At 37.2% G+C, this 27,706-nt stretch overlaps 1 protein-coding gene across 2 annotated transcripts in view; it reads right to left on the bottom strand.

The window, feature by feature from the left end:
* Positions 1–837: 837 nt before the first annotated feature.
* The window catches only part of CLINT1 (clathrin interactor 1), a 51,346-nt gene continuing 24,477 nt past the window's right edge, over positions 838–27,706 (bottom strand). Inside the window, exons 2-11 of one of the 2 annotated variants that reach the window (XM_065690251.1) lie at positions 25,201–25,305; positions 24,443–24,539; positions 22,842–22,950; positions 21,777–21,941; positions 18,223–18,397; positions 13,224–13,461; positions 12,639–12,720; positions 3,993–4,288; positions 3,080–3,284; positions 838–2,590 (exon numbers count right to left, since the gene is read on the bottom strand). In XM_065690251.1, the coding sequence (XP_065546323.1) occupies positions 2,229–2,590; positions 3,080–3,284; positions 3,993–4,288; positions 12,639–12,720; positions 13,224–13,461; positions 18,223–18,397; positions 21,777–21,941; positions 22,842–22,950; positions 24,443–24,539; positions 25,201–25,305 (1,834 nt within the window). In that variant the 3' untranslated portion in view covers positions 838–2,228. The remainder of the gene's footprint in view (positions 2,591–3,079; positions 3,285–3,992; positions 4,289–12,638; positions 12,721–13,223; positions 13,462–18,222; positions 18,398–21,776; positions 21,942–22,841; positions 22,951–24,442; positions 24,540–25,200; positions 25,306–27,706) is intronic. The other variant, XM_065690252.1, reaches the window with a different exon arrangement.

Here is a 27,706-nt window from a genome sequence, read left to right as displayed (position 1 = left end):
CTTCTATAATTAATCTCTTCATTAGAAGCTAAATCACTGGCTCCTTTGAAGAGATGTGAGCAACCTAAACAAGGATGTGATCTTTCAACACAAAGCCAACTATTTAACCAGCTAAACTTACCTTAAGGACAACATCATTAACAGACTCACCCTACTCTTCCAAAAACCTTCTAAAGACTATTGAGAAGCACTTTACCCCTTCAGTACGGCTAAGACAGCAACACTGACTACAGGTTTAGTTTTCCTTGTCACCCATCTACCTCCTCAGGAACGAGCTTTATCCCCACCACAATTTTGCATATATTGAACCAGTTTGAGTCTTCGCAGCTGTTACAATCAGAGGTCTTGAAGATGATTATTCCATATAAGTTTAAAGGTTTCAGAACAGGAACCAGAGCGATCTCTCCTACTCAGCCGTTAAAGCTTGCCTTGATTACTTTGATGTAACAACACTTGAAAGCTCCTATTCTTTGAAACTAATTTAAACACATTGAATTGTTGAAAGATTAAAAACTGCAGTCAGCTAATTACACTCACTCTCATCTCTTATTCAGCAAATGAATCACTTTTCATTACCACTTAGCTGAAGTACATGAATTTCTGCCTAATTAGAAATGTTGTAGATGGAGCATTAGCAAGGCTGGAGCAGGTCAGGATATCTTGGCTGCTTCATTTTTAATTCCTAACAGTAGAGGCAGATAGGAAAGGCTTCAGATAAGAAGTCATTAAACAATTTTAAATTATTTATAAAAATTACTTTGCCCAAATTATAATTATTTTTTTTCCCCAAATGCTCTCATAAACGTCAAATGGAATGAAAGGAAAAGCAGCCCAACATTGATTTTAATGAACATTTTAATGTTATGTATAACAGAACATTATGAATACAATGGAAACAAAGTTTTATCAATTTAATAATAAAAAAAGAAATCCAACATAAGAAAAGGGAGGCAATAAATTTGATACCTATAGCATAGTGCTTATTCTTAACAATGTTCCTGGCTTGTGAATATAATGATGTCTTTGTATTCCAGATTCTAGAATCATGATTCATGTGAACTTAAATGCAGAATTACAGAAGGAAAAACAAAAACCCCCAAAACCTTAATTCATTCTTTTGTTTTCAGTAAATCAGTAAAATCTTTTGACTGCTACAGGTTTCCTTTATTAATATATATATATTTTACTCCTCTATTGGATTCCACAGCTGCTAATGCCATATTTACACAAAAGAATCTGTGCAATAATTGTTGTATAAAAGCCAAGATCCAATGCTGTTGGGTTAGGTGGGTTTATAGAATTACATAATTGAAGTGTAATTCACCTTTACTGGTTTTGTCATTATGCAAAAAAATAAGTATTTTTTTGCCTTTTGACTGCTGCTGCTACCTTAAGCCAGTGGCTCCACAAGGATACTGGTGGTACAAAGGATGCCAAGTGCCACTGTAAAAGAACTGCAAGAAAGTGCATTTTCTGAAAGTAAACCTTCCAACAGATCTCGGATAAAGCTTTTCCCAGACTTGCACTGGATATCAGTTATAACATTAGAAGCATGTTAAGACCCCAAAAATCTTGATCACCAAATTGCTGAGAGGATTTTTACAGTAAAAATTTGGGTATCATAGCAGTGCGGCTGGAATATTAGCAAAAGTATATATACATTCCAGGTCCCTTTGAATTAGCCATAATCACATATGTAAGCCATTTTTGGACAAAAATATATATTCTCATAAAAAACTGATCATAGTACTTGAGTGACTTCAATTATGGACTCTGTGATAGTAAATGGAATGATCCAATTATGACAAAGTGATCAGGGAGAGGGGGAAAGAAAGTCAAGCTCTTCAAGAAAAAAGAAAGGTATAAAATTAGATTCAAACATTTTTACCCAAACCCCATTTCCAGCCTTCCATCAAGCCTCAAAGTTAAAATTGGTTCTTCTACGTAGGAAAGGTTTTTGATGGTCTCAATAGAAATCAGTTTCCAAAATCATCTAACACATTCCTTAGAAGAACCTTCCACCTCTCCAGAATTTGAACACTAGTTATTGAACACTTAGAAAATAGCTTTTGGTTCTTTATGTAGACACTTTAACTGATAAAGGAAAAAAAAAAAAGCAGTATTGATCAGTGTTTTCCCTTCCCCAGCTATATTTGTGCAGCTAAAAATCCTTCATTCCATCTGCCCATGTATTTTAATTTTCTTTCATTTGATTTATTTTACAATCTTTATTTGCTAAAATTGGCAAAATTTGCAAAGGCATCTTGCTTGGGTTGTACAGTCCCAGGAGTCAGAGAGGTCATAGCAATATTGGGTATTCCCATTCCTATTGTGCCTGTCAAACCCATTCCTGTAGCTAGCACTCCCATGTTCATGTTCATTCCCATCATTCCCTGGTTCATCATAGGCGTGGGTCCCATGGAGGTCATTCCCATCGTACCTGACATCACACTGGGCATTCCCATCCCCACAGGAATGGGCCCTCCCATCAATGGGCTTGTCTGGGGTCGAACAGGCGTCATGCTCGGTGGAGAACTGAGGTTCACTGCTGCGAAGTTTTGAGTCATGACATTCATAGGTTGTTGTGTATCTGCAAAGAAGAGAACAAATGCAAAAATCATTACCCAGAATCTGATGCTGAAGGTGCTCATGTATTTTAAGTAACTTATGTGGTAACTGCTGTGAAGAAAGATTATGATGGCCAAAAATGTGAAATGTGGCTATTTCACTTGTTTGCCTACGTTCTGTGTGAAGACTTGGATAACTTTTGTGAGAGTTTTAAGTAGCATTTTATAACAATACACACTATTATGCATATTCTAGAGATCAGGAAGCCTGAAATCAAGATGTAGCAATGGTGCAAACTCTATAGTAAAAACATGCACAGGTAACAGCTTCCTAGCGTATCAGTCTCAACTTAGAAAATACCATGTGTGTTTAGAACCATTGCAACGGGTTAAGAAACAATTATGACTAACTGTAGGAAAACAGTAATTGTCAGAACACCCCATCTCAAGGACAACCTGCTAAACAAATACAGGACTCAGTGTGCATGCAAAACAGTGCAATAATCACTTACTTTGTTGCTGCATCATGGTATTAAGTGATGGCTGCTGGGGTTTGGAAGGCTGCATCCCAGGTACTAAATTGTCCAAACTGATATTTACACTGGGATCTGACCAAGTTGAGGGTAGAGTTTTGCTTGCATTCTTCTGGACCATCTCTGTGCTTGCATTATAAAGAGTGTTAGGCTTCGGCATCATAGTGTGCACGCTTTGCAGAGGCTAGGAAAGAAAAGTTTGTTGGGATCTGCTTGAAATAACTTACCAACAGGAATCAGAACTAAACAACAAGTAATAACAACAAGACGATAAAAAGCTAATGAGATTTCTAGCCATGAAATCAAGCTCTTCCAAAGCAGTGTTTCCATGTGCTGTTATGCCATCAGAGCAGAATATCTTCTAAGCTAGCATTAAGCTCCCATATCAGTATGTGGAACGACAGTGATCATCTGCAGTCAAGTTCTGAACTCAGACTTTTTTTCCTCCTAACACCAAATTGACCAGTTATGGTTTCCAAGAAACACTCCCCACTGAAGCAGGCACTTCTGTGTTTTGGAGAACAGACCAGTCCTCACTTCCACCTACTTGAGACTGGAAACCTGTAACACCTGTGGAAGATGGCTTTAAGGTTTAAAATATGAGCCTAGTCTTTCCCAACAAAGCAGCAACACTTCATAGAGCAATGAAGACCCCTTCAGAGAAGACTAGCTTAAAACAGGCTTTGCCATAACATCTGAAACCTTTTCTTTTTAGGAGGCTGCTCAAACATTTTTTGGGCAAAACTTTCTTACAAAATGATGACCACAACATCCAAGCCACTAGGTATGGGTTCCAGGAGTGGAACGGATTAATTTTCAATGTTGTGATTAAGGACAAGGGAAAACATTAACTGAGGAAGGTCATTAGCAAACCATACAAATAGCAGCATACCTGTGACCTTGACATGGGTAAACTGATACCTACAGCATTGGAGGTCATCATACAGAAATTAATACTCTGAGAAGGCTTCATGGTTGTCTGAGGGGGGCCCATCAAATCAAAAAGATCAGTAGAATTTGAAGCAGTTGGAGACTGGCTTGAAGCTGTCTGTGGGCTACCGAAGAGCTCGATAGCTGGTTGCTGTGCTGTGCTGCTGAAGAGCTCTCCAGATGAAGCACTGGGACAAGGAGAAGCTTGGTTGAAGGCACTCCAGTCACCAAAGTCTCCATTTCCACTTGTTGCTGTACCTGAAGGAAAGGCCACAGTGTAAGAGGAAGGAAGACAGAGAGAAGGCAGGCAACAGACTTCAAGAAAGGAACTGAGCAAATGCCATATTCCATGAACTGAAACAAATGAGAGTCGATCTGTGTCCGTCCACATTAACATCTGCAGGTAGAACCTCCATCTGGACATCATTCCTTCTCATGAATATTCCAACAGTTTTAACAAGGTAGCAAAGGAAATATGAAACACCCATGCACAGAAAGTAGAATGATGTTTGATAACATGTCACCTGTGGATGCAAGACAAGCAGGGACAAGTTTTCTTTAGCTGAAATACAACTGAAAGCTAACTTAGGGGTATATTGGAGGCTCTAATCAAAACAATGCCTAGAACTTTGATGATATTTATTTCCTGAGAGTACAGTTATCAGGAGTGAGCCACTTGATAAAGCAAATTCCTTCATGATAAAGCAAAGACAACTACTTCAAACTTTGGTGTATACAATTAGTACTTTGTATAAAACAATGCTGAAGGGAATAAATCCCAGAACTTTGAAAGCAGATTGCCAGGAAATTCTTATTTGAAGTGATAAGGAATAATTTCTTCCCATCCCATGAAGTGCTCATGTAAAACACATTAAGTTTTCTAAATCTGATTCATGGACTAAATGCCTTGGCTTGAAGCAGAAATGCAATCTTGTATCTAGCAATTCTTTCAGCAGAAGCTTTCCTGAACTCTTAGTTCATCACTTAAGCTTTGTTTCATTTCAATATACCAGGACAAGTATTTAAATCAAAACACAGCAATTTACAGCTCGCTCTGTATCTTACTGCAAAGAGCCTAACAGTACAAGCTGTTTGTAGACAACTCCAAAGGTACCTATTTCAGGATCACAGATGTCCAGAGACAGAAACCAGTTAACTGAGAACATGTCATACCCCTTGAGACAAATGGGAGAAGATGTTATCTCCCTTAAAACCACAGGTTTTTCTATTAACAAGAAAAGGGTTACCGTGATATGGGAAGAAAAGCTTACAAAACCACATACAGGAGATGCTAAAAATAAAGCAACACCATTTACACAGCTCTCATTGCTACACAGTGAACCATGTTCCAAGTTTGGGCCATTGTACAGGTCAGCTTTTTTACTATCTCACTGATATGCTTTTAGTACTTCAGCTTCAGATGTTACTTCAAAGTAACACTATGGCTATATGAAATGAACTTCGAGTTCTAATGAACAGCTAAATCACCTTTGAATTTCTTTCTATAAGCGAATGAAGACTCAAATGGAAAGCAGGGGCAGATGAAACTAGTGTCAGTTGCTGCTTCCTAACCTATACAATGCTAGTTCTGTATGGGCCATCCACAGCAATTTTCTACAAATGTATTCTACCCGCTCAGAAGGTAACTGCAGCAGTCTTTTACACTCCATGTAAATATTCATCAAAATTCACCTTCAAGCTTTAGTTATCTTTATCTTTACCAATATATTAGAATTTAAAGAACAGTAGGAGAGTAAATCTGTTCAGAGAATCCGAGTATTGCCAACAACTTCAGTGCACAAAGTGGACTAATATTCATTAGCTTAGGGCCCTACTAGAACATTTGCTTTGATCTCTCTCACAAAGAGGGGCTACATTAGAATGTTTCAATTAGTATTACATATTAAAAATTAAAACCTACTTTAAATATTCCTGATAGATAAGTAAATGCTGAGTGTGCTCCTTCTGTGTTCAGACCTGTGCACAGAGCACCAATAAAGGAACTGGGGGTAAAAGGGATGAGGTTTTGCCCCTTCAGTAGAACTTCAAAGATGATTAATCAAGAAGGAAAAGATTTCTAGAGGGGCTTATGCTGTTCAGGAATGATTAATCATTTCACAAGACTCCTTGTCCCTTGCATAATGGTGATTGGAATAGATTAATCATGTTAATGCAGATAAAGGATTGTATCAATTTAGACTGTATTAACACAGAAATTATTTGCATAGTAGGCAGCTTTGTGTTTGGAAAACAACTTGGTTTTGACTAGGAAAGCCTGTAGAAAAATCTGAGCAGTTTTTTCCTGCCAAACAAATTAAAGGTGTACTAACCAATCCATGCCTAGTGCAGCTTTCCCAACACAGCAAAGCAACAGAAGAGATATAAGCATTCTGACTAAAAGCTGACTCGCGGGGAGATTTGCTGATCAACTTCTTTGCTATTCTTTTCTCTTTTTGGACTTAATTCGAAACCCTGGCTGAGAACCCCCAGCCAAATACCAGTACTGCCCAAATTGACTTCACAAGAGACAGCCAGCCAGCTCCCTTTACCCCATGTTTGTTTGCAGCACTGTCCTGTCTTAGGTAGCACTGCAGGCTCCCACAGACACTCCGCCAAAAGGAAGGGGATTGCTTTAAGTGCCTTCCCAGTAATATTTTTTTTTTCCCAGTCCAATTTTAAGGGAAACATGTTTCAGATGGTGGCCATGCCTATGGAATAGCTTGTCTGTTTGCAGGCAAAATGGCTGTGCATGCACTGAGCCAACTGTACAGACACTCAACAGCTCTAAACTGCATGCCATGCAGCCAGGCAAGGGCAAAACTGAGTGCTGTTCCAACAAGCATTACTAAAATCTTGCTTTTGTGATTGGCAGGAACTTCTTCATTTCTTCATGCCTGACTTAAGACCTAGATATCTTTTATTTAACAGGCTTCTCCTAAAGGGGAAAAAGACTGTATCGTATTCTTATTTAGCCAACCTGAAATGAAGTGTTGGTCAGCTTCGTCCCACAAATGCATGTAATGCAACTTCCAAAGCCATCAGTGAGGTTGTATTGCGTATTGCGTTCAGGAGGCATAACTCAACTAAATTCCCCTTCAAAATACCAAGGTTTCCAAGAGAAACCCAGACATCATTAGAAGCTTTGGAAATCGCCTGTCTCAGGTTCCCCTGGTTATGCCATCTCACATGGCCAACATAATTGTGTGTCTCTAAACAATGACATGTGGGAGCTAAGGACATCTTTGAAGGCTCGTATTTGTCTACCACGAGTAGGCTGCTATATTCCATTGAACATAATCCCAGCTTTGGTTTTGTTCAACTTACCCTTTTAATTTACTTTCCTGCCCATACCATCAAAATTCAAAGCAATGGACCCTCTGTATATGACTGGAAACTATACAGACAACAGCACAAAATCCTTCTGAGAACTTTTCAGGTCACAGTGTTATCACAAGCAAGCAAACCACACTGTCAAGCACTTCATGCAAGTCTTTATCCCACCAAAGTCTTTTTATCCCACCAGACCAGCTACCTTTTTTTTCTATATAATACCTACCTGTATCTGAAAGACTTGTAACCTCTTAATTGCAGTATTAGAAAATGGCTGCATTTTATTGCAAATAAAATAGTTGAATAATCTTGCAGATAACACTGTGAAGACTGAACATTAATAATGTGAATGGTCCAATCACTACAGACAATTTTCCAATCATTTTTGAAACACAAATACCATACTCCTGAAGCATTCATCACTGTGGAACTCCAATTAATCCAGCTCCTTCCCCACAGCTCAGAGTGGGATGTGCTAGGCTCTTTCTTAATTGCTTAGTGAGCACTTCAGCCAGGATTTAGACCTACACTTGGCTCGTTTCAGGTTCTACTTTCCCACTCCAGAAGGTACATCACCTTTCAGTGTATTTCAAAATTAGACTCAGAGGTATGTTTCAAATCTTATTACATACTTATATTATTAGATGAACAGGGATATATTTGTAACTTGTATTAACATTTTCTGAAATACAATTAACGAAATGTTTTAGGTCCAATGTGCCACATGCTGTGCAAACAGTAGGTATCTTCCTTACTCAATATAGCGCTTGTTACATAAACACAGTTTGCTCTGGAAAGGGAAGTGACTTTCAACAATACCATGTGGCATCTCTTTGCCTCTTTCTGCCCTTAAACCACAATTCAATCTGTAAATTAAACCTACCTTGCGACGATGGGAAACTTGCTGAAGCAGCAGCTGAACTAAAATCAGCAAATCCCCCAAATGGGTCAGTTGATCCACCCAGAAACAGAAGGAAGCCAAATGCTGTTACAGGATTGTGCAAAGATCCATTGCAACAACTTCGTGTGGGATTTATGAAGAAAAGCTGTTCTGTATTTGGCACAATGGATTTATTGATTCTGCTCCCTAAGTCAGTGCTGGTTTTCCTGTTCATCCCCATACTATATTTATACAACAATAAACTGGATTATTTCCAACTGCCTTGCAGATCTTGCCATTTTGTTTTCATAGGGAAGAACTAAAATACACAAGTTTTTTCTATCTCTAAAAATAGATTTAGAGGTTTTTAACTAGTGAGGGATGCTACTAGTTTGGCAGTTTGTAGAATTATGACTTTGGAACCATAACACATACAAATCAAATGTTCTTATTGTAGAAAAGTTAATTTATTATGCTTACTGTGAAAAATTATGTGTCGCCTTATATTTAGTTTTTGTGTTACTTAAAGCATGAATGATTCTGCAGTGATCTTGAGTTGGGATTTCAAGGACAGAGCTAGCATTTGTGTTCATTTTTTTATAAGTTTGCTTCCTTTCTGCAGCAGGAACATTAAGTTTTCCTACCAGACGTTTGTATGCGGCATATAAATTATTAACTTCTGAATACAGCAGAGTAACAATTTTTCACTTAAAAAAATATAGCCAAGGTATAAAACCAGAAGAAAGATCTGAGAACCATACTGTAAAGCTTCTATTAAAAAAACTCACTAAAAACCAGTTTACAAAAACCAAATCATCCAATTATCGTTGATACTGCTTTTAAGTAGGTATTCCACTGACCTGAGAAAGCTAAGAGAAGTTGACCTTAATAGTTTGTCCTCAAAGATTTCACTGCCAAGCAGTCCCACCCTTAGAAGAAGCTGCAGCAGTTCAATTATTTTGCTTTTAGTGTTATGCGTACATTATATAGGTTACATCACAGCTGCTTAGCCTACAGTGCTTAGAAACTAGCCAGGTGGGACTGGAACATCTGTGCTGCACTCAAACACCACCAGGGACAGCTTCCAACATCTGGTGCCATTTCTGAATTGTCTTATTGCTGCAAGACATTCTGCCCCATCTGCTGCTCTCAACTGGGTTAATTAAACTAGAACCATCTCCTTTTTAATAAATGGCTAGCAGTAATAAAAGGAACCATTCACTTTCTAATACATGTGTACTTGTATTTCTTTTTAATGTTATTTTACTGTAGACATTGCCAGGAAGGCAACTGTTCATATCCAAGGGGAAATGTCTTTTCTTGCTGAGCGTGCAGCATATGATATAAGACATGAGATGGGAATGCAAGGATGGTCTCTTTGAATTTTCAGAAACACAGCACTACTGAAAACCTTTTACAACTTTTTCAAGAGGGAGAATATTTCACACAAAGTGAAGAAATTTCTTCAAGACAAATTCTGAAGTGATCTAATAAGCATCTTACATATATTTATATACAAGTTTTCTACTGACTGCAACCTGAGACTGAAAAGGCTAACACAAGCCTGTGAAACATCAAGCCAAAAAACCTGTTCTGATCATGTTTACTCTGCCTACTGCAATAAACATTTTCAACTCTCCTCTTTTTTCAACACGTGTACTTACAGAGTTCAGAACAGGTTAATGGTTTGAGAGTTTCTGTGCAGAATGAATGTCACAGATGGCATACTCTCAACCACATCCTCAAAAAAAAAAAAAAAAAAAAATCAACGCTCTCGTGTGCGCCTGTTATCCTGGGCTGTCTGACAAACTATCTAGGGATTAATTTAACTTTAAAAATGAACTAGGTTCAATCCCAAAATAACTCCTTAACATTTTCAGTCAAGTCAACTTTTCCTGCTCCTCTACTGCCTGTTTTCAAATGATGCCGACTTCCAGAGACAGGCGACAGAGCTTAAGCTGAATGCAGTAATTCTATAAAGAAAGGTATTGCCAGCTAAGATTAAAGAACCTCATCTCCTAACACCAAAATGTTACTTCCAGAAGGTCTAACCACACATCCTACATCTTCTCAAAGAGATTGTTCCTTTGTGGCAACCAATCACCCCTCTCATGTACAAATTGTGCTGCTTTAGTAATGTGTAACACCCTCCCCCACCAAGCCTCACCAACCTTCTTCCACATCTCTGCACCTGAAAATACATAGATAAGCAGATTCAGTTCCCTGAATTCACATGACTTCCCTGCCAGTTCCTTCACAGGATAGATCAAAGGCTGCATTTGACCCTTTCCCTGTGTCTTGCCTGACACTGGGAATGTTCCCACACCCTGTGCTGCAAGGAACAGTGGTCGTAACAAGTGACCTGCACGTGAAGGACAGTGCTAATCTTCTCAACATGAGCTATCCTCAAAGATTCCCATGCGAGATCTGTCACTACAAATGAACCCTTTCCATCTGCCTTCCCAGGTCAGCAAAGAGGTTATTTAGCAGGACCAGCTGGTAATATGCCTTTTCTCAATACCATTTCCAAATGCTGCTTTGGAAAGAGAAGAAAAAAGGCAAAAAGAAAAAAGGCTTCCTACACCAAAGAACCAAACTGATGAAAGATTCAAATACACTACAATATGGAAGCTGCCACAGTTCTGTTTGAAATACAGGAAGGTTCACTTTCAAGTGGAAACATCTATTCTTAATGTGATTTAATTTATATGTATAAAAACATAAACATATATACATAAATAAACAAAAAAGTTTCCAGTATATTTTCCTGCATTAACTGGATAGGAGAAGTTTCAGTATTGATTTGGGGTAGTGGTTCTGAACCAGGATCTTAAAATTCCATGGCACTGTAGTAACTCCAGCATACAATGAAAACCTTTGTATAGGAAGCTGGTAAAATAGGTAATAATGCAAAGTAAGTCGTTCCTTAAATATGAGGGCATTTGTGCATAAAAGCACAGATGCACGAAACGACTTTTATTTCTTAACCATTAAGAATTAACACATATTTCAGACCAGATATATAAAATGTATCTATTAAAAAAAAAAAAAAAGGTGAATAAAGTTTTTAACATCTACCAGAAATAAGAAAGAAAATATTAAGACAGATTCCTGATACTAAATTACCATGACAATTTCCCACCCAACCAACGGAGCTCTGATGTATTTTATATTCTATTAAATGCTTTCAGAGGTAGCATTTTGGTAGCCTAGTGATGAAAGGAACTGTGTCACACACTACTCATAATACTGGCTTTTTTTTTAATACATTATAATAAAAATACCTAGTGTGATACACCACAGGAGTTCCACTACAATACCCCCAGAAGCAGCACAACTTCAGACAGAAGAGTAGTCTTTGCATACACATGAACGCGGCTACCCTGCCACACAAGGCCTCCAGCCATTCTGGATTGTGATTTTTTTGGCACAGCCTCTGTGACTGCCCATTATCTTTAAAACAGAAAGTGAGGCTGAGTATCTCTCGTTCCCAAGATACACACATACTTCTATAAACAGTGTGACTATGATCCAAGTTGCTTACTTGTAATGAAGTTAACATGAAACATTTCTATCTATAAAAATGCACATGCTCAGATTTTATTTACTTTTCAGTGTTATCTTTAAATAAAAATTTTCTCCCAATTGTGCCACTAGACCACAAGTGCACAGAAATCCTTTTCTATGCTATGCTAGCCACAATCAAATCTGTCAATACGGAGAACCTGTAAGCACAATAAAGCACTTTAAAGTTATAGGTTTTAAAAAGCAAACCACCAAACCCCTGAACTCCTTTATCAATCCTGCATGCAATACACTAACATTTAAACACACTCCTGAAAAGAAACTGCATTTTGAGAGCGTAAGTCCTTGTGAAGGTTAATGGACTTAAAATTTAACTGCATGTTTACTAAGTGAAGGGACATGTTTTTCAATGAGTAATTTTACTTTTAGGTAGCAATTTCCTTTTTGGTATTAGGGTTGGGATCAACCAAGTGCCAAGACAAAATAAGAGAAAGAAACAAGTTTGCCATATACTTTAGATGAAAGCTTATATGAAGATCATCCATCTCCAGCTGCCTAGCCTTTGAATTGCACTAGGAGAAATGTTTGAATGTGAATGGATTGCATTTGCTTTTAGAGTTAATTATAAATAACTGTATTACAAACACAGTTTCTGACAGACTGATCTGGCGCTTAATCTTTCTGCTGCTAACATTTATTAGTCCCATGCAATAGCACATACACTACCCCTGCCACGAAAGATTTTAGGCAGCTCTAAATTTTTTGAGTATTCATTTCTCAATTTACCTACTACTCTATCAATATATCAAACAAGCTTATTCTCAGAATTGGTTCAAAATCTGCATTACGAAAATAAAGCCAAGACATGCCTACCTGCTGAAACTGGCTGGCTAGCTCCATCAAACAACAGATCAAGCAGGTCATTGGATGACTTGCTGCCAGAGGGTACAGAAGCCTGAAGAAGAAATAACACAGCAGATCTCATCTCATGATGTCATTACTCATCTTACATGACTCTGAGAAGTTTTCTGTGGCTTTGGGGTTGTTTTTTGTTTTCTGGAGAGATGGCAGATTTATCTTTGAAGGCAACAATCACTGAAACGTGGCTAAGCTTAGAATCAAATACTGGCAAGCCAGTGACTTAGATTTCTGTTATCATAACTGAAGAATTTGTTAAGTGTGAAGGTTCAGATAATCCTTCACATTTCAGGCCAAGATTTTCTTTTTGCTTTCCTGGAGAGAGTACACCATGGTAATAACCAGATTTTAAAAATTCTGCATCTTAAAGCAATCAAACGATTAATTATAATCAAACTGTTCCACAGCCTTTGAAAGCCCCAACAAAGCATTTTTGAAGGTTGTATAACAAAACTTCTACCCAAAACTAGAAACCGCCTCAAAGGTCAGAAGAAAACTGTTTCCAAAATCATGTTTTATTGTGCTCTCTTGTGGTCTCACCTTTGCTGTAGGTTGTGCAGTATGAGTGTCAACATTCTGTTCTAGGCTTGCTTTATCTCCTGTATAATGTGCTGCTGCTCCCAAGTCAATGGTTTTTGAAGGATTTGCTGTGCGTTTGTGTCTGATGGTAGTTTCTGTAGCTTGTGTAATATGAATGTGTTTTGTTGTCACAGTCTCTTCATCTTTAAACTCAGCTTTGGGAGATTTACCTCGTCGTGATTTTTCTTCATCACTGTCACTAGAAAAACAAAAGCAACAGAATACCATTTGTGACTGACTTCTCAGTTACTTTGTAAGCATTTGGATTAAGCCACAAAACTTTTGGTTACTGTAGGTTCCTTGTAGCGATGATTCATAATGAAAATATTACTTCTTCCTACATTTGAGAAAGGAAACACTTTGCCCTTACCTAATGCACCAACATGACACAGCATTACACCTATTGTACAAAAGGGATGAAGAGAAGCAAGTTATTTTGTTGAACACCGACTGCCAGTCCACAGCAAAGGATAATAGGAAATCAGTGTTTAAATCCAGAACATTTAATTACCTTCTGACAGGAACTCCTCCACATATTATATAACACTTCAGCAACAAGAAGCTAAGTTGGCTGATCTGCTCTGTACTTACACCAAGAGACAAAAAGCAGTGAACCAAACACGGGTACTACCATTTGGATTTCAAGAATTCCCTTCCAGAGAAACAGCCTTTCAGATTCTTTAATGTTTGTGGAAAAAGAATGCTTATAGAGTTATGCAATGCAGTGATACTGATCATTTTCTATCACAGAACACACATTCTTAAAACGTAAAAGAACAAAAGTGTCACCACTTCAGGTGAAAACCTTTTAGATGTCACTGCGTGGTATTTGTTCAATCTGTTACATTTTCTGCTTTTGTATTTTAAGTCTTTCACAAGCAAACCAATTGACCCCCACCAACAGTCATGTTACCATCAAGGTAAGATTTGTGCATAACAGTGAAAACTGCTTTAGAGAAAGCTTAAATTTATTGAAACGTATTTTGAAATAGTAATTCCCTTAGCAATATAGTTGAAAGTGGAAGGGTTTTTACATTTTAATAATGCAGTAGAATACTAAACCTGCAAAATTTAAGAAAGAATGTCCCTTTGTCAGTGTGAATATGACAGTAACTGCAGTATACTCTGGAGGGTAGCCTTTGTTCTCTGTTAACAATAGTGGGCTTCTTGGAATACATTGTGTGTGTCATTTCCTCTATGCGTATTACCTACTCGCCACTGGGGATGGCTCAATTCATTAACATCAGTGAATATAAATGCTCACTCCCTTTTTAAATCTTTTATTTGTAAAAGAAATATATCACAGATGCTGGCCAACCAAGTGACTACTGGCATTGGCTTGAGCCAGCCTTACATGGACAAGTGAGCTCAAATGGCATCTCTTAACCTTATCCTTCCAAGGCACTTCAACCCTGACTCGCACAACTGTTGCCTGCTGTTCCAGTTCTTGGTTTCTACAGATAGCCTAACTATGTGCACAGATACAGAGACCACTAGCCCCATTTTCATTTGTGACATCAGGATTTTAACACGAGCTCCAGAGAAGACTGATCTGTACATTAGCATGGTGTACATGGTACATCCATCCTAAAAGCCTCAGAGGAGTGTGGAAGATGTTGCCTTTTAGATGCATGTTGAAAACATCTAAGACCATGCCAATCACAGCTAAGGCTCAGCCCCTTCAAACCTGCTGCAGTGTATCTCTTGTCATCACTACAGAGTGTGCCTAGTTCATATACACATTCTGAGGGTTAAGTGATTGACAAACATCAAAGTCCAATCAATGGGGCTATTGCTACAGAAGTGGTAGAGATCAATCTCACTAATGTAAGAAATGAAAAAAAAAGTAAGCCTTTGATGATCTACAGCAAAATAAGTGTCTAAAAGCTTTTGAGAAAAGAAATTAAATATATATGCCAGAAAGCAGAACAAATATTGCTATCCTCAATTTTCTATGACAACCTGTACTGCTTCCAAACTGTCTCATGAGAGCCATTCTTTATTTTTCTTTCATGGTCACATTAACAAAGAAAAAAAGTACAGATTAATGTTCCCTTTGAATGTGTTTACTGTGCTCACAGCAGTAAATTGCAGTGCTTCACCTGAGAATTGCAGAGTGAACTTAAAACCAAAAATTATAGCTACCGTTGCAACAAATAATTAAAGACTTCTGTAAAAGGAAGTACATGGTTGCGACTTCCAGAAGTTAAACTCTGGATACATGCTTTTTGCTTTGCCTTAAGGTTTTTGTGGGGTGCATTTTGTGTTTTGGGTTGGGTTTTTTTAACATTCTTTAAAACAATAAAAACACTTTACTGACCCTGTAACCCTTTACATGGAATTTGCCTTTAAACATGGCTGTCGCATCCTTTTTCAGATGTACTAAAAGCTTTGCTTCCTTTCTATTCTATTACCTGCATCAACCTTTCTGAATAGTGGAGAAACAAGAACTGACAGAGTTTTAAGAATTCTCATGAAGAAAAGTGTAGTGTTTCAGAAGATCCTCTGTATACCTGCAGGTATTTTAGAAAACACAACTCCAGCACACAAGGCTTGACTCAGGGCAGCAACTGGTTTATTCACCCAAGAACTAACAAGCACTATGAAAGAAAAACTGAGATTTTTCCTACCCCATGGGTGTTGTTTCTGGTATTTGCTTCCAAGGGGATATATTTTGGGAAAAAAAAGAATCCAATTGCCCCACAGCAATACTAACATTTTTCTTCTCAAGAAAAAAAACAGACTAGGCTTCTCTCCAGTTAGCTGTGTGAGCTTGCACGTCCACTGAAATCTACTGTCAAGCCAGCTATAGCACAGGTTAAGGTCTTGGTTACTTCAAGCATTTTTTATTCTCTTCCATGCAAACTACAAGCTTTGAAAGTAGAGTCACAAATCTAGAAATTTGGCCAAGTTCTCCTAATGTGTATACTGGAGGTAAAGACTGTGTCATCCAAATTCCATTAACCACTGTGAAGATATGCAAGTCATTTATTCTTTGTGTTTCAAGACCTTTATTGGCTTTACGATACTAAAGTAATAATGATTTATAAAGCTATTAAGATAGAAACAATAGAACATACAACAGCAGATTTGCCACCTGAGCAACTATCACCATTTAGACACTTTTCCAAGGAAAATGGCAACTTAATTCAATGTTATTATATAGCAGCAGCTACAGATAAACTAGTAAATTTCTGGAAGCTTCTTTTGCCTTTTTTTTTTTTTTTTTTTTTTAGAAAAACTGCTGAAGTGTGAAAACACAAATGAATGGATTCCATGATGCATTTACAAGAGAAGGTTATGTTGTTGTGAGCTTAAGTCACATGATAGTTAGAATTCCATGTTTCTTTCAGTTTCAACATCTAAATACACTATTCTGTTAATACACCATCAATGAGGTTTGTATTTACAGTATTTTTAAGCATAAATAGACAGACATTCTATAACCTAACAATCTTCTTAGATCCTTCTGTAGAAAGAAACCCCTTCATTTCAACACTGATATAAAACCTTCCATGTTGTCTGATCACCATGCCAAGAGAAGCCACAAGGAAATTTCAGGCTGGTAGCCAAAGCAATGTTGGAGAAGCCATACTGCTGGATTCCTTCTTATAGCAGGGTAGCCTGCAACCACCCAATTGGTTTTGCTCATGTATGTCCAAAAAAATTTCCTCCTTTTATTTCAAGTTCCAAGTTTATTACGTCTCTAAATTAATTTCTAGACAAATACCGCACCTGACAGTTTTACCCAGCACAAGACCAAGAGCTATTCAGAAATAAAACAAAGGAAGACAAAAAATGGCCACTGCACATCCTCTACATGAAAAACGGATAGTGAGCTTTCCAGATGCCATGTGACAAGTTGCTTTTGAAAGGTAAGTATAGAAAAGAACACAGCAATATACCATTGTTAAAATTGAAATTGTTTACTTTTCTTCTGATCCCTTCTCTTTGTAGTCTATTGATAGTATGTTCTAAGAGGGAACCCTGATGTGTGCAAAGAATACCAGTTTTATGATTTATTAATGCCCTAGCAAGGACACCACACATTTTCTGAGAAGTACTACCATTATAATTTGTTTCTGTGCAAAATGGCTTGAATTTTGTAATATATGCACATCTCTGTGTGTGCATGTGTATTTTTATACACACATACATAAAAATGCGTGTGTAATTCCTATCTGAAGATACTCCTATAAAAAAGTATTAATTAAATCTCAGTGCAAATTTGGACTTTAAGTTGTTTTCCAAAAGGGAATTATTGGGCACTCTCTCTACAGCAATTGCAGATTCTGTTAAGTACGGATTTGATGTCCTGATAGTAAAATCCAATGCACCTGTTGAACTGTAATGTGCAGCTCTTTCTGCAGGCAAAGCAGGGCCGGTTTTCTTCCTTACTGAAGAAATTTAATGGCCAGATGTAACATACAAGTTTCTTGAGGAGGTTCAACTGAAACTGACTTTTTAAATGGTTTTAAATAAGTCACCTTCAGTTTGCAATTCCTGACATCAGCTCAGGGAAAAAGGACTGTGTCAAGGTAGGTCTAAGCAGTTTTACATCTCTCTTCTCTTTGGCACTTCAGCATTCAGAGTAACTGTAGCAGCCTCCAGTTCCTTGCTTCCAACAGTTCCAATTCCTTCCAGCGCACTGGTGCAAGGAAGATCACCAAATTACTGAGACAAGGAAAAGCTTAGGAAATTTCAGCCAAATCCCCTGCTTTGCCAGCAGCTAAGCTAGGGGCCGTAACGAAAGACAGCCAAGAGCAGTTAACTACTGACAGAGCTGCATTATTCCCCAAGGCCAGTAAGAGCTGTATATGAAGTCCAGAAAGCAGATACTGAACCCAAATATGCTTCCATACAGACAAGAATGAAAGTATTATCACTAATAATTAGCAATGTTGAAGAGCTTTAAAATAGCAATTGCATAGAATAAATTAATGTTAAAATAACTTAGTACCTGCACCTTTCTGGAGAGTCTTCTCTATCCTTCCTTTGGAACTTGCGGATGGTATCATCGATTGTGCTTCCAATCTTGTCGCTCAGCTCGCCTAACTTATCACTGAATGGAAAAGCTGTTTTTTTATCCCATTCTTCATCCCATTTTGACTTGGGCTCAGGATCGTATCTTTCACCTGTGTAAGGCATTAAGATAAGACATATTAAAGATAACAGGAAAAAAAATGCCTGTGGTCTTTCTGGAACCACTCTCAAGCCCCCGTGACCTACATACATAAACCTTACAAGTTTTCAAAGCAAACTGAAAGCTCCCACAGTGCTGAATCAACACTATTATAGCAAGGCACAGCATGTAATGCCAATCATTAAGTGGCTGGAATGCACATTCAAAGACTTTTGTTTATGACAATGATACAATCTTAATGCACTGCACAGCACAGCACATCAGGATACTGCTGGACTCTGCTGGAGAAGCACGAGAAGCACAGTCAACCCTGGCTGCATAAGCAGCTTATCAGAAACGGGACGTGCCAGTTCTGGAACAGGCACTTAATACATGATATCCCATTCTTGGCCAAGTTGTGTGCTCAGAAGTTAATCAATGGGTTTTTTTATACGTTGACATTCACGAGCACATAGAAGTGTAGTACCAAAATATGGAAAGATGTAAGTGTGCAACACATAAATTTCTGTTCTTTCTTCTCCACACTGCGAGTGAAAAAACCTTCTAAAGAGATAAAAAGGCAATAAAGCAACTCACCATTTCAGGAGCCACTGAGTACCCTGAGCATCTTTACTAAACACTGTTACCAAGAAATCAATCTTTGCCCCCCCCCCCCCCCCAAATGAAGTATTCAAGAAATCCATACTGGTATCTTAGCTTACCAACCAAGTTTTATTTGAAATAAGTATATTTGCTTATTAATCTCATTAAGAAAGCTTAAAAGACTTAACCTGGGTTTATTTATACACACTCAGACAACTTTAATTTAAAAGAAAAAACACAACACAAACTTTAACAAAGACTTAACTACCAGGAACACAGCACACATTACTAACTTATATTGTGATCTTATATCAGAAAATAGAGGTATATAAACCAACCCAATATATATTTACTTAAAATGAGTAATATTTAGTTGCAGAAAAGAAGAACGGTGAAAAAATTCATTATTTCAAGTCACATACAAATTATATTGTAATCTTGATGTTCATTCAATTAAGTCACTTTTAATCAAAGTAAATAATAAATTCCAGCACTACAAGGTGCAAAATTTGAGCTATATCTGTCCAATACTATCACATAAGGAGGATGTATTTTCTCACTGCAGATTGCAGTGAGATTGCAGATTGCAGAGTGCAAGCCTCCAATGGTATGTGTTTAGATCCATAAAGGATAGGCAAACTTTTACAAAGTAGAGAACCTGCTGCAAATAAGTGAGAGTCAGTGAGATCTTTATCACTGAAGACGACATTGCTAAGAAACATACTGCTGTTAAATGTTTCGGGAGACTAAAATGTCCTTATTTCAGTTTATGCCAGGCTCTCAAACGTTTTAACATAAAATCCAGTATAAGGTTTCCTTGTGTAACAGGAATCTTGAAGCAAATTAAAAAACACCCCAAGAACTCGGTATTTTCAGGACAGAAAGAGCTAAGGAAAACCCTGAAAATACAAGCATTTTAGATTTAAACAACTAGAATCTTCTAGATCACAAGTCTGACCTGGGAAATGTTTGTTTTGTGCTGCTACAGAGATTATTTTTTTAACCTTACTCACTGAAGAGATAATTAAAAATCCTTTACCATTAAAACTAAATACAAGACAAAGGAGATATTCCCCTAAATTAAAAAACTTGAATGATAACTAAAGAGCATATGGACAAAGAGTTCTACCCAGCACACAGGGAGAGACCATGACTGTACAGAGCTAGTCAAAAGATAAGCTCAGTGAAAGAACAGAAGGACACATACTTAAAGTACAAATGCAGTGACTCACAAGTATTTCTTAGAAAAGAATCACCAGAATTCCAAGCAGGTAGCAAAAGCCTAAAAGAATATAATAAAACTAGACATATCCTGCCATGGAGATAAAGGTTTTCAACAACTGCATATGAGGAAAAGGGAGAACAGAGGAACAAAAGAAGTAACCTGTCAAAACCAGAAGAGAGCAAATCTAAATTTAAGGCTCACAGTGAAGAGTAAAAAACATACACAGCATCAGAGACAGACAGCTGAGGTTTAAATCCTACAGTTACTACTCAGATCTTGTATCAACCCCTTCTCTCATAGAAATTACTGACTAGCAACCAGAGCCATGTGCTATTGTGACTCTGTGACCCATCCCTTAACAAAAGTGGCCAAGGATTTATGCAAGGCAAAGAAAATACAGCTAAACATCTCAAGACTAACAGCTGGATCATGGGCGACATGCTGGCATACATCAGGCATAAAAACCACTTCAAGCTCAGATCCCTGCTACACATTATGGCAGGGACTGGGGAGCAAGAAGGAAGCTGAACACTTACATAGTGCTGGTTGTGTGCCTTTATCTAGCCAAGGCTTTCAGGGAAAACTGTGTCCTTTCCAAACAAAGTCAAGCTGACGGCATTACATCCTCCAAGGCCAAGATCCTACAAACACACTATGCTGAAGATCCAAATAGTCTAACAGAACTCAATGCACACACGAAGCACACTGGTCACCTCAGCAAAACAGGTGAATTTGTTTCCAAAGCAAGTGGACATCAGGCTACCTGTAACCAGCATTTGGATGGTGTCTTGGTTTTTACTTTTCACTTTGTGCATGAATGTTTTTAAATAAAGCAACTTAGATTTTAAACACACAAACTGAGACACTAACAGCTGTATTGGTAAATTCCTGAAATACAAACTCTACCACTTACAAAGTACTTAGTGCATGCATTCGAAGTCAGATCTGACAGACATCAGAATTCATACAGTTAATACCCAGATATCTTTCAAGTATCCCAACAGCATTACTTGGGAAACCAAAAAAGTTTAAGGGCATATAATATTTATATTGTTTCACCCAAACACTATTACTGCCCTAAAGCCCTAACACAAATAAAAAAGGAGGTTGTCAGGAAGGAGTAGGTGAAGCAATTCTTATGCTGTAGTGGGTGGAAAGTATCATCATTTTTTAAGACTGACTAAGAAACCCTTACTTACGAGGGCATTTATTTATCTACTTCTCTACAGCAGCATTCATTTCACAAGGAGACTCTGCCTATGAATAAAAAAGAGACAGCTAAGTTTTGGCTAAGCTGATGCATTAATGTCATTTGTATAAGTTTATAGTTAGTTTTTAATGTAAAAAGAAAAAAAACTAACTTACAAATTTAAATGAATTACTGTAAAAATCTTTATGTGGGGGAAAATGTGCAAGAATTCTTTTGTAACAGCAACACTGACAGTTAAAGAAATATAAAGAAAAAGCACCTAGAGGAGCATCTTAGAAATTCCTTGCATTATTTGTGTTATTCAAGCCAAGTTAAAAGATGGTCAATCCTGGACCAAGAAAGCCTAGTACTCACTGTATCTGAACCCTCCAACACTGTCCGAAGAAACCCCAATGTATTTGTCTTTGTTCTTCTTTGCTTTCTTTCTCTCTTCCCGAAGTCGATCATCATCTTGAGCAAACTCAACCATTTCTTTTACCTTCTGGCGTATGTTTATACCCTGGTCTTTGCCATTTTCATCTGTATAGGTAAAGCAGGACAGAGACGATGGATGGAAGGTGGAGGGGGGGGAGAAAAAATTAAATCAGAGGCAGTAATACCAAATATCAAACTGAACAATCTGAATTACAGACACAACAGTCAGAGAAACAGCTTATGCCTACTGAGGTCCACTCATTTCTTTAAAAGGGATCGATCAAATATTTTGTTTCAGCACAAATGTTCATCCTTAGATAAATGAATTTTCCCTGAATGGTGTATTTAGAAACATCTCACTGCTGCTGAAACACTTAAAAGATTAACAAGAGATTGAAACAGAAATTATATTCTCCAATGGAACAATTTTAACCCTTTCAAATATAACACCTCTTCCTCAGTCTTTTTAGTACAGTTTTGCAAGTTTAACTGCACAAACTCAGTCTTATTGCTCAACTGAATTCTTGAAAAACAGCTTTCAGTTGGGATGCACTACAAGCTAAATGTGCTCCTTTCCCAGCCTTTTTCACATTCAAAACACACACTGGCCTTGCTGCCTTTGCACTGTAAATATTATTTGGTGGGAGTTAAAAAAAAACCCCAGCTTCAAACAGATGTGTGTGTTTTGGAGCTCTAACCTTTTCTTCCCATATGATTAAAGCTATTCCTTTACGGACACCACAGGGGACCAGTCTCTAGTGCATATTTTAATATAAACCCGAACACTCATGTTGTGTTGGTTCTGTTGTTATTAGCCAGTCTTTTCTGCAAGTTCTTGTCTTCACTAATTAATACTCTAGGGTCCCACGTCTTGAATTCTGCACTCTTCACACAACTGGCAACAGTCACATTCTAATTAGACTGGGGAAGCTTCTAAGCTGGTTCAGGTGACTGACAACTCCAACTACTGTTTTAATTTGCTTATAAGATTTTTCTATTGCTCACCTACAAAGTGGTAATTTTCCAGGGATCGCAAATCATAAATGTGTTCTCTGGCACTTGTAACAACACGCTCTGATCCATTCCTTATGAGGTAAGCTAGGAGCAGCAAAGACTATAAAAATACAAAGCACCTTATGATTGCATGAACAAAAGCTCTATCTTTTTTTAAAGGAAAAGAAAAAAAAAAAAGCTGCAATAGAAAAGCAAACCTACCCCCTCCCCAAATTAGTAAATAATAAGACCTTCCCCCTTTAAATAAATGCTCATTATATGGGTTCACAAAGAAAAAAAACCGCTTTCCTCACATGCACCTTTTGCTCTTTAGAATATCAAAACTGTACTTGTCAAACTCTAATTTGTCATTACTAAATGACAAGTAGTTACCTTCATCAGCTACTGCTGATTTTAAAATACAGCAGTAACAATGTAAGAGAAAAAGTTAACCTGCTAAATGAAGCACTTTCTTTTGCCTCTTTTGTACACAATTTTCCAATAGTTTACACCAAAAAGTAACTCCTACAGAAATTTAAGAAGCCTTCTGCAGGATACAACGGATATACAAAACTGCATTTCAGGACAATTTTAAGCAAGCAACAAAATAAATAAAGTTTAAGTAGTACTTTAATTGTAATTTTATGTTGAGGATTTCTATCTTTCTTCAAAGTATCTCCTTTATCAGCTAAAACTATCATTATATTTCAACCTATCCAAACCTGATAAGTAATTCCAAGCAGTCTTTATAACATTAAGTAGCTATGTGTGGTAGCATTAAATATTAATTTATATCGTACTTCAGGGAAAACAATTACTATGAATACAAAACACCAAGCACCTGTGAAAAGCACAAGCCATGCCTTAGAATTAATTTTGTCTTGTTACAATCCTGGCATCAAGGAAAACAAAAATATAAGCTAGTCCAATACTCCACATCTAAAATATGAGGTTATATTTGCATAATTCAGTGAACACTGAATACCACTTTAAGTGCAGCACGAGATAATCTTAAGCAAAAAGTTTCTCTACAATGTTAATTAAGCAAAGACAGGAAAAATACAAATGATTCACTTTTTTTTTCCAGAACACAAGTAGGACATAAAAACCTCCTATAAGATCTGCAAGAAAATCTGGTCCATTCAAAGCTAAGCTACTATTTTCAGAGATTATGAACTGAAACGAAATTAAGATTAGTTTCCATTTTATTTCAGGTATTCTTGAGTTCCTTCCAAAATATTTTCCCGACAGCACAATAACTTCTCATCTACTTCTCATGGAGCACCGTAACAACTCCTTTGGGTGGATTCAAAATGTGAATGCTACTCCAATACTTGAATATCAGCAAAATTTAATTGCTTTATTTTGTTCATTAGGTATCATCTTAAGACACACTTCTAAACCCAGAAATTTTGTTTCTTTTATATACAGCATTAGAAAGACATCTTTTGACTTCAGTAACAGTTAGGAAAAGAAATTACAGGTTGCTAGTGGAGTGATACAGCAGTATCTAAGCAAGACACTACATCAGCACATTATACGAGCAACAAGAATTATGCCCTTTATAGACCAACACATAGTCTTGAGTATTTCCTGCTCATACACATACACACCTTATAAACTCTCCTCCAGTTCTTTTTATTGTCTTTCAGCATTCGAGTCCAAAGCATGTTCATAAGTTCTGGAAACTGTTCATACATAAACGTTGCCCTAAAGAATTAAACAAAAGGAGTAAAGAAATTTTAGTCACCACGGTTTGCCACCCTGGTTTGTTAAGACTCAGGGCTGACAGTAGATGGCAGGCTTGATCTAAGCCCATTCACATTTGATGACATTACAAGGGAAAAAGCTGTCCCTCTTTCTTACTCATACAGAAGTAATTTACATGCCAGCACTACAAAAGAAATAAGTAATTCTAAAAATCTGAGGCAGTAAAAGAACCTTCACTAATTTATAATGAAGGTAATGTTTAACATAATTCTCTAATAACCACTGCAACTAGTCAAGCACGCAACTTCCAAGCTAATTTTTAACAGAAAAAAAGTTCAAGGAAGAATGGGACACGTTTTCCTCTATTTTGAAAAATCACAAGAAAGCAGTTTGAAAATAAGCATTCTAAAACAGGCAGATATATTGAAAGAATTATAAGGCTCCATAAATAAAAATCAATATCTTAAAAAAGACTTTGACTTCATTTTTGACAGTTTTCAATATATTATAAGATTAAGCATTAAGAAAGTAAGACTTGATTTACAGCAACTTTTCAGCATTATCAGGCAGCATACCACAGAGTTGATTTAGCAGCAAATGTCACATTCCTGTATAAAATGCACCTTTCTTTTCTTCATCACTGAACCAAATTATCACTTACTTGGCAATCTCTCCCATGAGTTGCCCTGAAGGTCCCCATGGATCATCATTGGTTGCTTCTCGAACCTTAGACTCTATTTCTGAATAATTCATAACCACATTGGTGCTGCAAAGGGAAAAAAAATTCACACATGAAGATTAGCATCAAAACTGAGAAACACATGAAAACTTAATAATGACACTAGTGCCTATCTCACTTAATGAGATACCTCTACAGGGTGGGAAAGAAAACATCTTTAGTGCAGAAGTTACCCTGAGGACACTATATAACACATTTAAGTTGTCTTTAAGAAGGTTTTACTATTCTATTAGTCTTCAAGAATACAGATGAGAAACTAGGGATTACATTACAGCTGGATTCGGTCCAGTAAAAATGGCTTCTGGTCAAATTAAAAGCCAGACCAAACCACGAGAGTCAAAGCTGATAGCATCCTCAAATATTTGCTTACAGGTTTGTATGGTGTACAGTTATTTGCAAGAGGCTTTATAACTCAATCAGAAGCAGATTTTTTTGTTAACGATGAGTGCTACAAGAGAAACTCAAGAATATCAGTGCCAGACTGAAGTAAGAGAGATGAGATTCACTACAAAGCCTGTTTCCTAGCTTGAATTTATTTAATTAAGGGAAAACAGCAAAAGAAGAAAAGCTGCAGTGCACTCTGCTTCACCATTAAAGAAATGCAAATACTATATGGAGCTCAGACGGTCTCCATCAGAGCTCACGGAAAAACATCACTGGCAAAAAGGAAGCAATTTTTCCATATTGCTTATATTAAAATAGTATGTGATTATGTTTTCCAAAAAATCTCTCAAACTGGTAACCTTTAACTACAAGCCCCTTTGTGGCCCTAAAAACACGCAGATACATTTGATAACAATGATTTTCCTTGTATTTTAATGTGAGTGAGCAGGCCCAAAACATCATTTATACAGAGAATGCTTGAAAAACAGCTCTACAGTTATGGAGCACTATAGCATTCAATGCAATTTTCAGGAATGCAAGCATTAGTGTTACTAAAAGGAAATCTAGTAAAAAAATCTAGTAATCTAGTAAAGGCCTCAGCTTTCCCTATATACTTTGCAGTATATTTAAAATAACATGCTTACACCTATTGTAACAAAAGTTTAAAAGTTCACTTAACTGTTTAAAGCACATCATACAAGTTAAAAGAACCCTGTAAGATGAATGTTCTCAACACAAACTATCCCATAATGTCAAACAGATTATACTGCAAGAACAATCTAGTTATCTTATAATGCAATGTGGAGAAGGCATTTGCTGCTTAAAAAGCTCCTCTGATCCTGATGGTCGAGAAGGGTGGGGGGGGGGGGAAAATAAAGATTCTTAATAAGTCATCCCTCTGTTCCTGTAGGAGTTGGCACAACGCAGCATTCAAGCAATACCCATTCAATTTTATTTGGCATAAGGATAGCAAAGATCTTGTCACTGAGAGCTATAAACAGCAGAATCAAGAATAAGATCCCCTTAAGTCTGAAAGGGAACACAGAAGGTAATTGTTAAAACAGAATAAAATTCCTGGACTTAATCTTGAATTCTCAGCATGAGAACCCTGCTGTCAGATTCCGATGTATGATTTTATTCAACTTGGTGTCTAAAAAGTGTAAGCTACAGAACTGAATAAATAATCAGCAAGCTAACAGAACCTATGTAAAAAAAGCCATGTAGGAACACAGCAGTAGTTATGAACAACAGCAATTAACATTTCACAAATTCATTTCTGCTAAATGCACCTCAAGCTTCTGCTCCTGACATTTTCTTTGCCATACAAACATAAACTAATACCATCTTTATTTCCCATAAGCACAGAACGTAAAAAAAACCCCACAACTCCAAAGCTACAGGCTTCAGGGCTTTGCAGCTTAATGCACACTAGTTCCCTTGTCCCATTGAGGAAAAGGCAGGGAGTTGCATGGAAAGGTTCTGTTTGTTTTTCTAACCCCTCCTGAAGCGCTTGTTTGAGAGTCTTGATGGAGAGTTGGGAGGGGAAAGCATAAAATGAAACATTTCCTTAATTTCTTAGAGGGAGGAATTTAAGAATGGAAATATGCTTGGAAAGATGCAAATTTATCCTATAAAAAATAATAATCCAGCATTATGGAAGAGCTCAAAGTGCATGGCTGAAGCAGCATTGGGGTCGAAAAGGGGAAACAGAAGGAAAACAAGGGAAATTAAGTAATGCCAAAAGAAAGGAGCACAGAAGCATGCTCTGTGTGTCTAAAACACTCCTGCAGTAAAGTTATTGTCCTTAGCAACTAGGAGAAAGCTCTTTTGTAAGTGCCAAGATGAGCCCTAATGGCACAAAGCGTTCCAAAACAAAGTATCTTTAAGCCACATTTAATTCAGCAACAAATGTAAACTTCAAGGAAAGAAAGAAACAACCAACTGTTGTATAGCTTGGCTTTATTCCAGGTCACTTAAAAATAACCATTTCTAAGAAGGTGGAAATACAGTTTTATTCTTCCTTTCCCATGTTTTCTATGGCCCT

The sequence above is a fragment of the Lathamus discolor genome, chromosome 10 (assembly GCF_037157495.1).
Source record: "Lathamus discolor isolate bLatDis1 chromosome 10, bLatDis1.hap1, whole genome shotgun sequence".
Lineage (NCBI taxonomy): Eukaryota > Metazoa > Chordata > Aves > Psittaciformes > Psittacidae > Lathamus > Lathamus discolor.
Note: the sequence above shows the minus strand (reverse complement) of the source record. Positions and strands in the feature narration are given on the sequence as shown.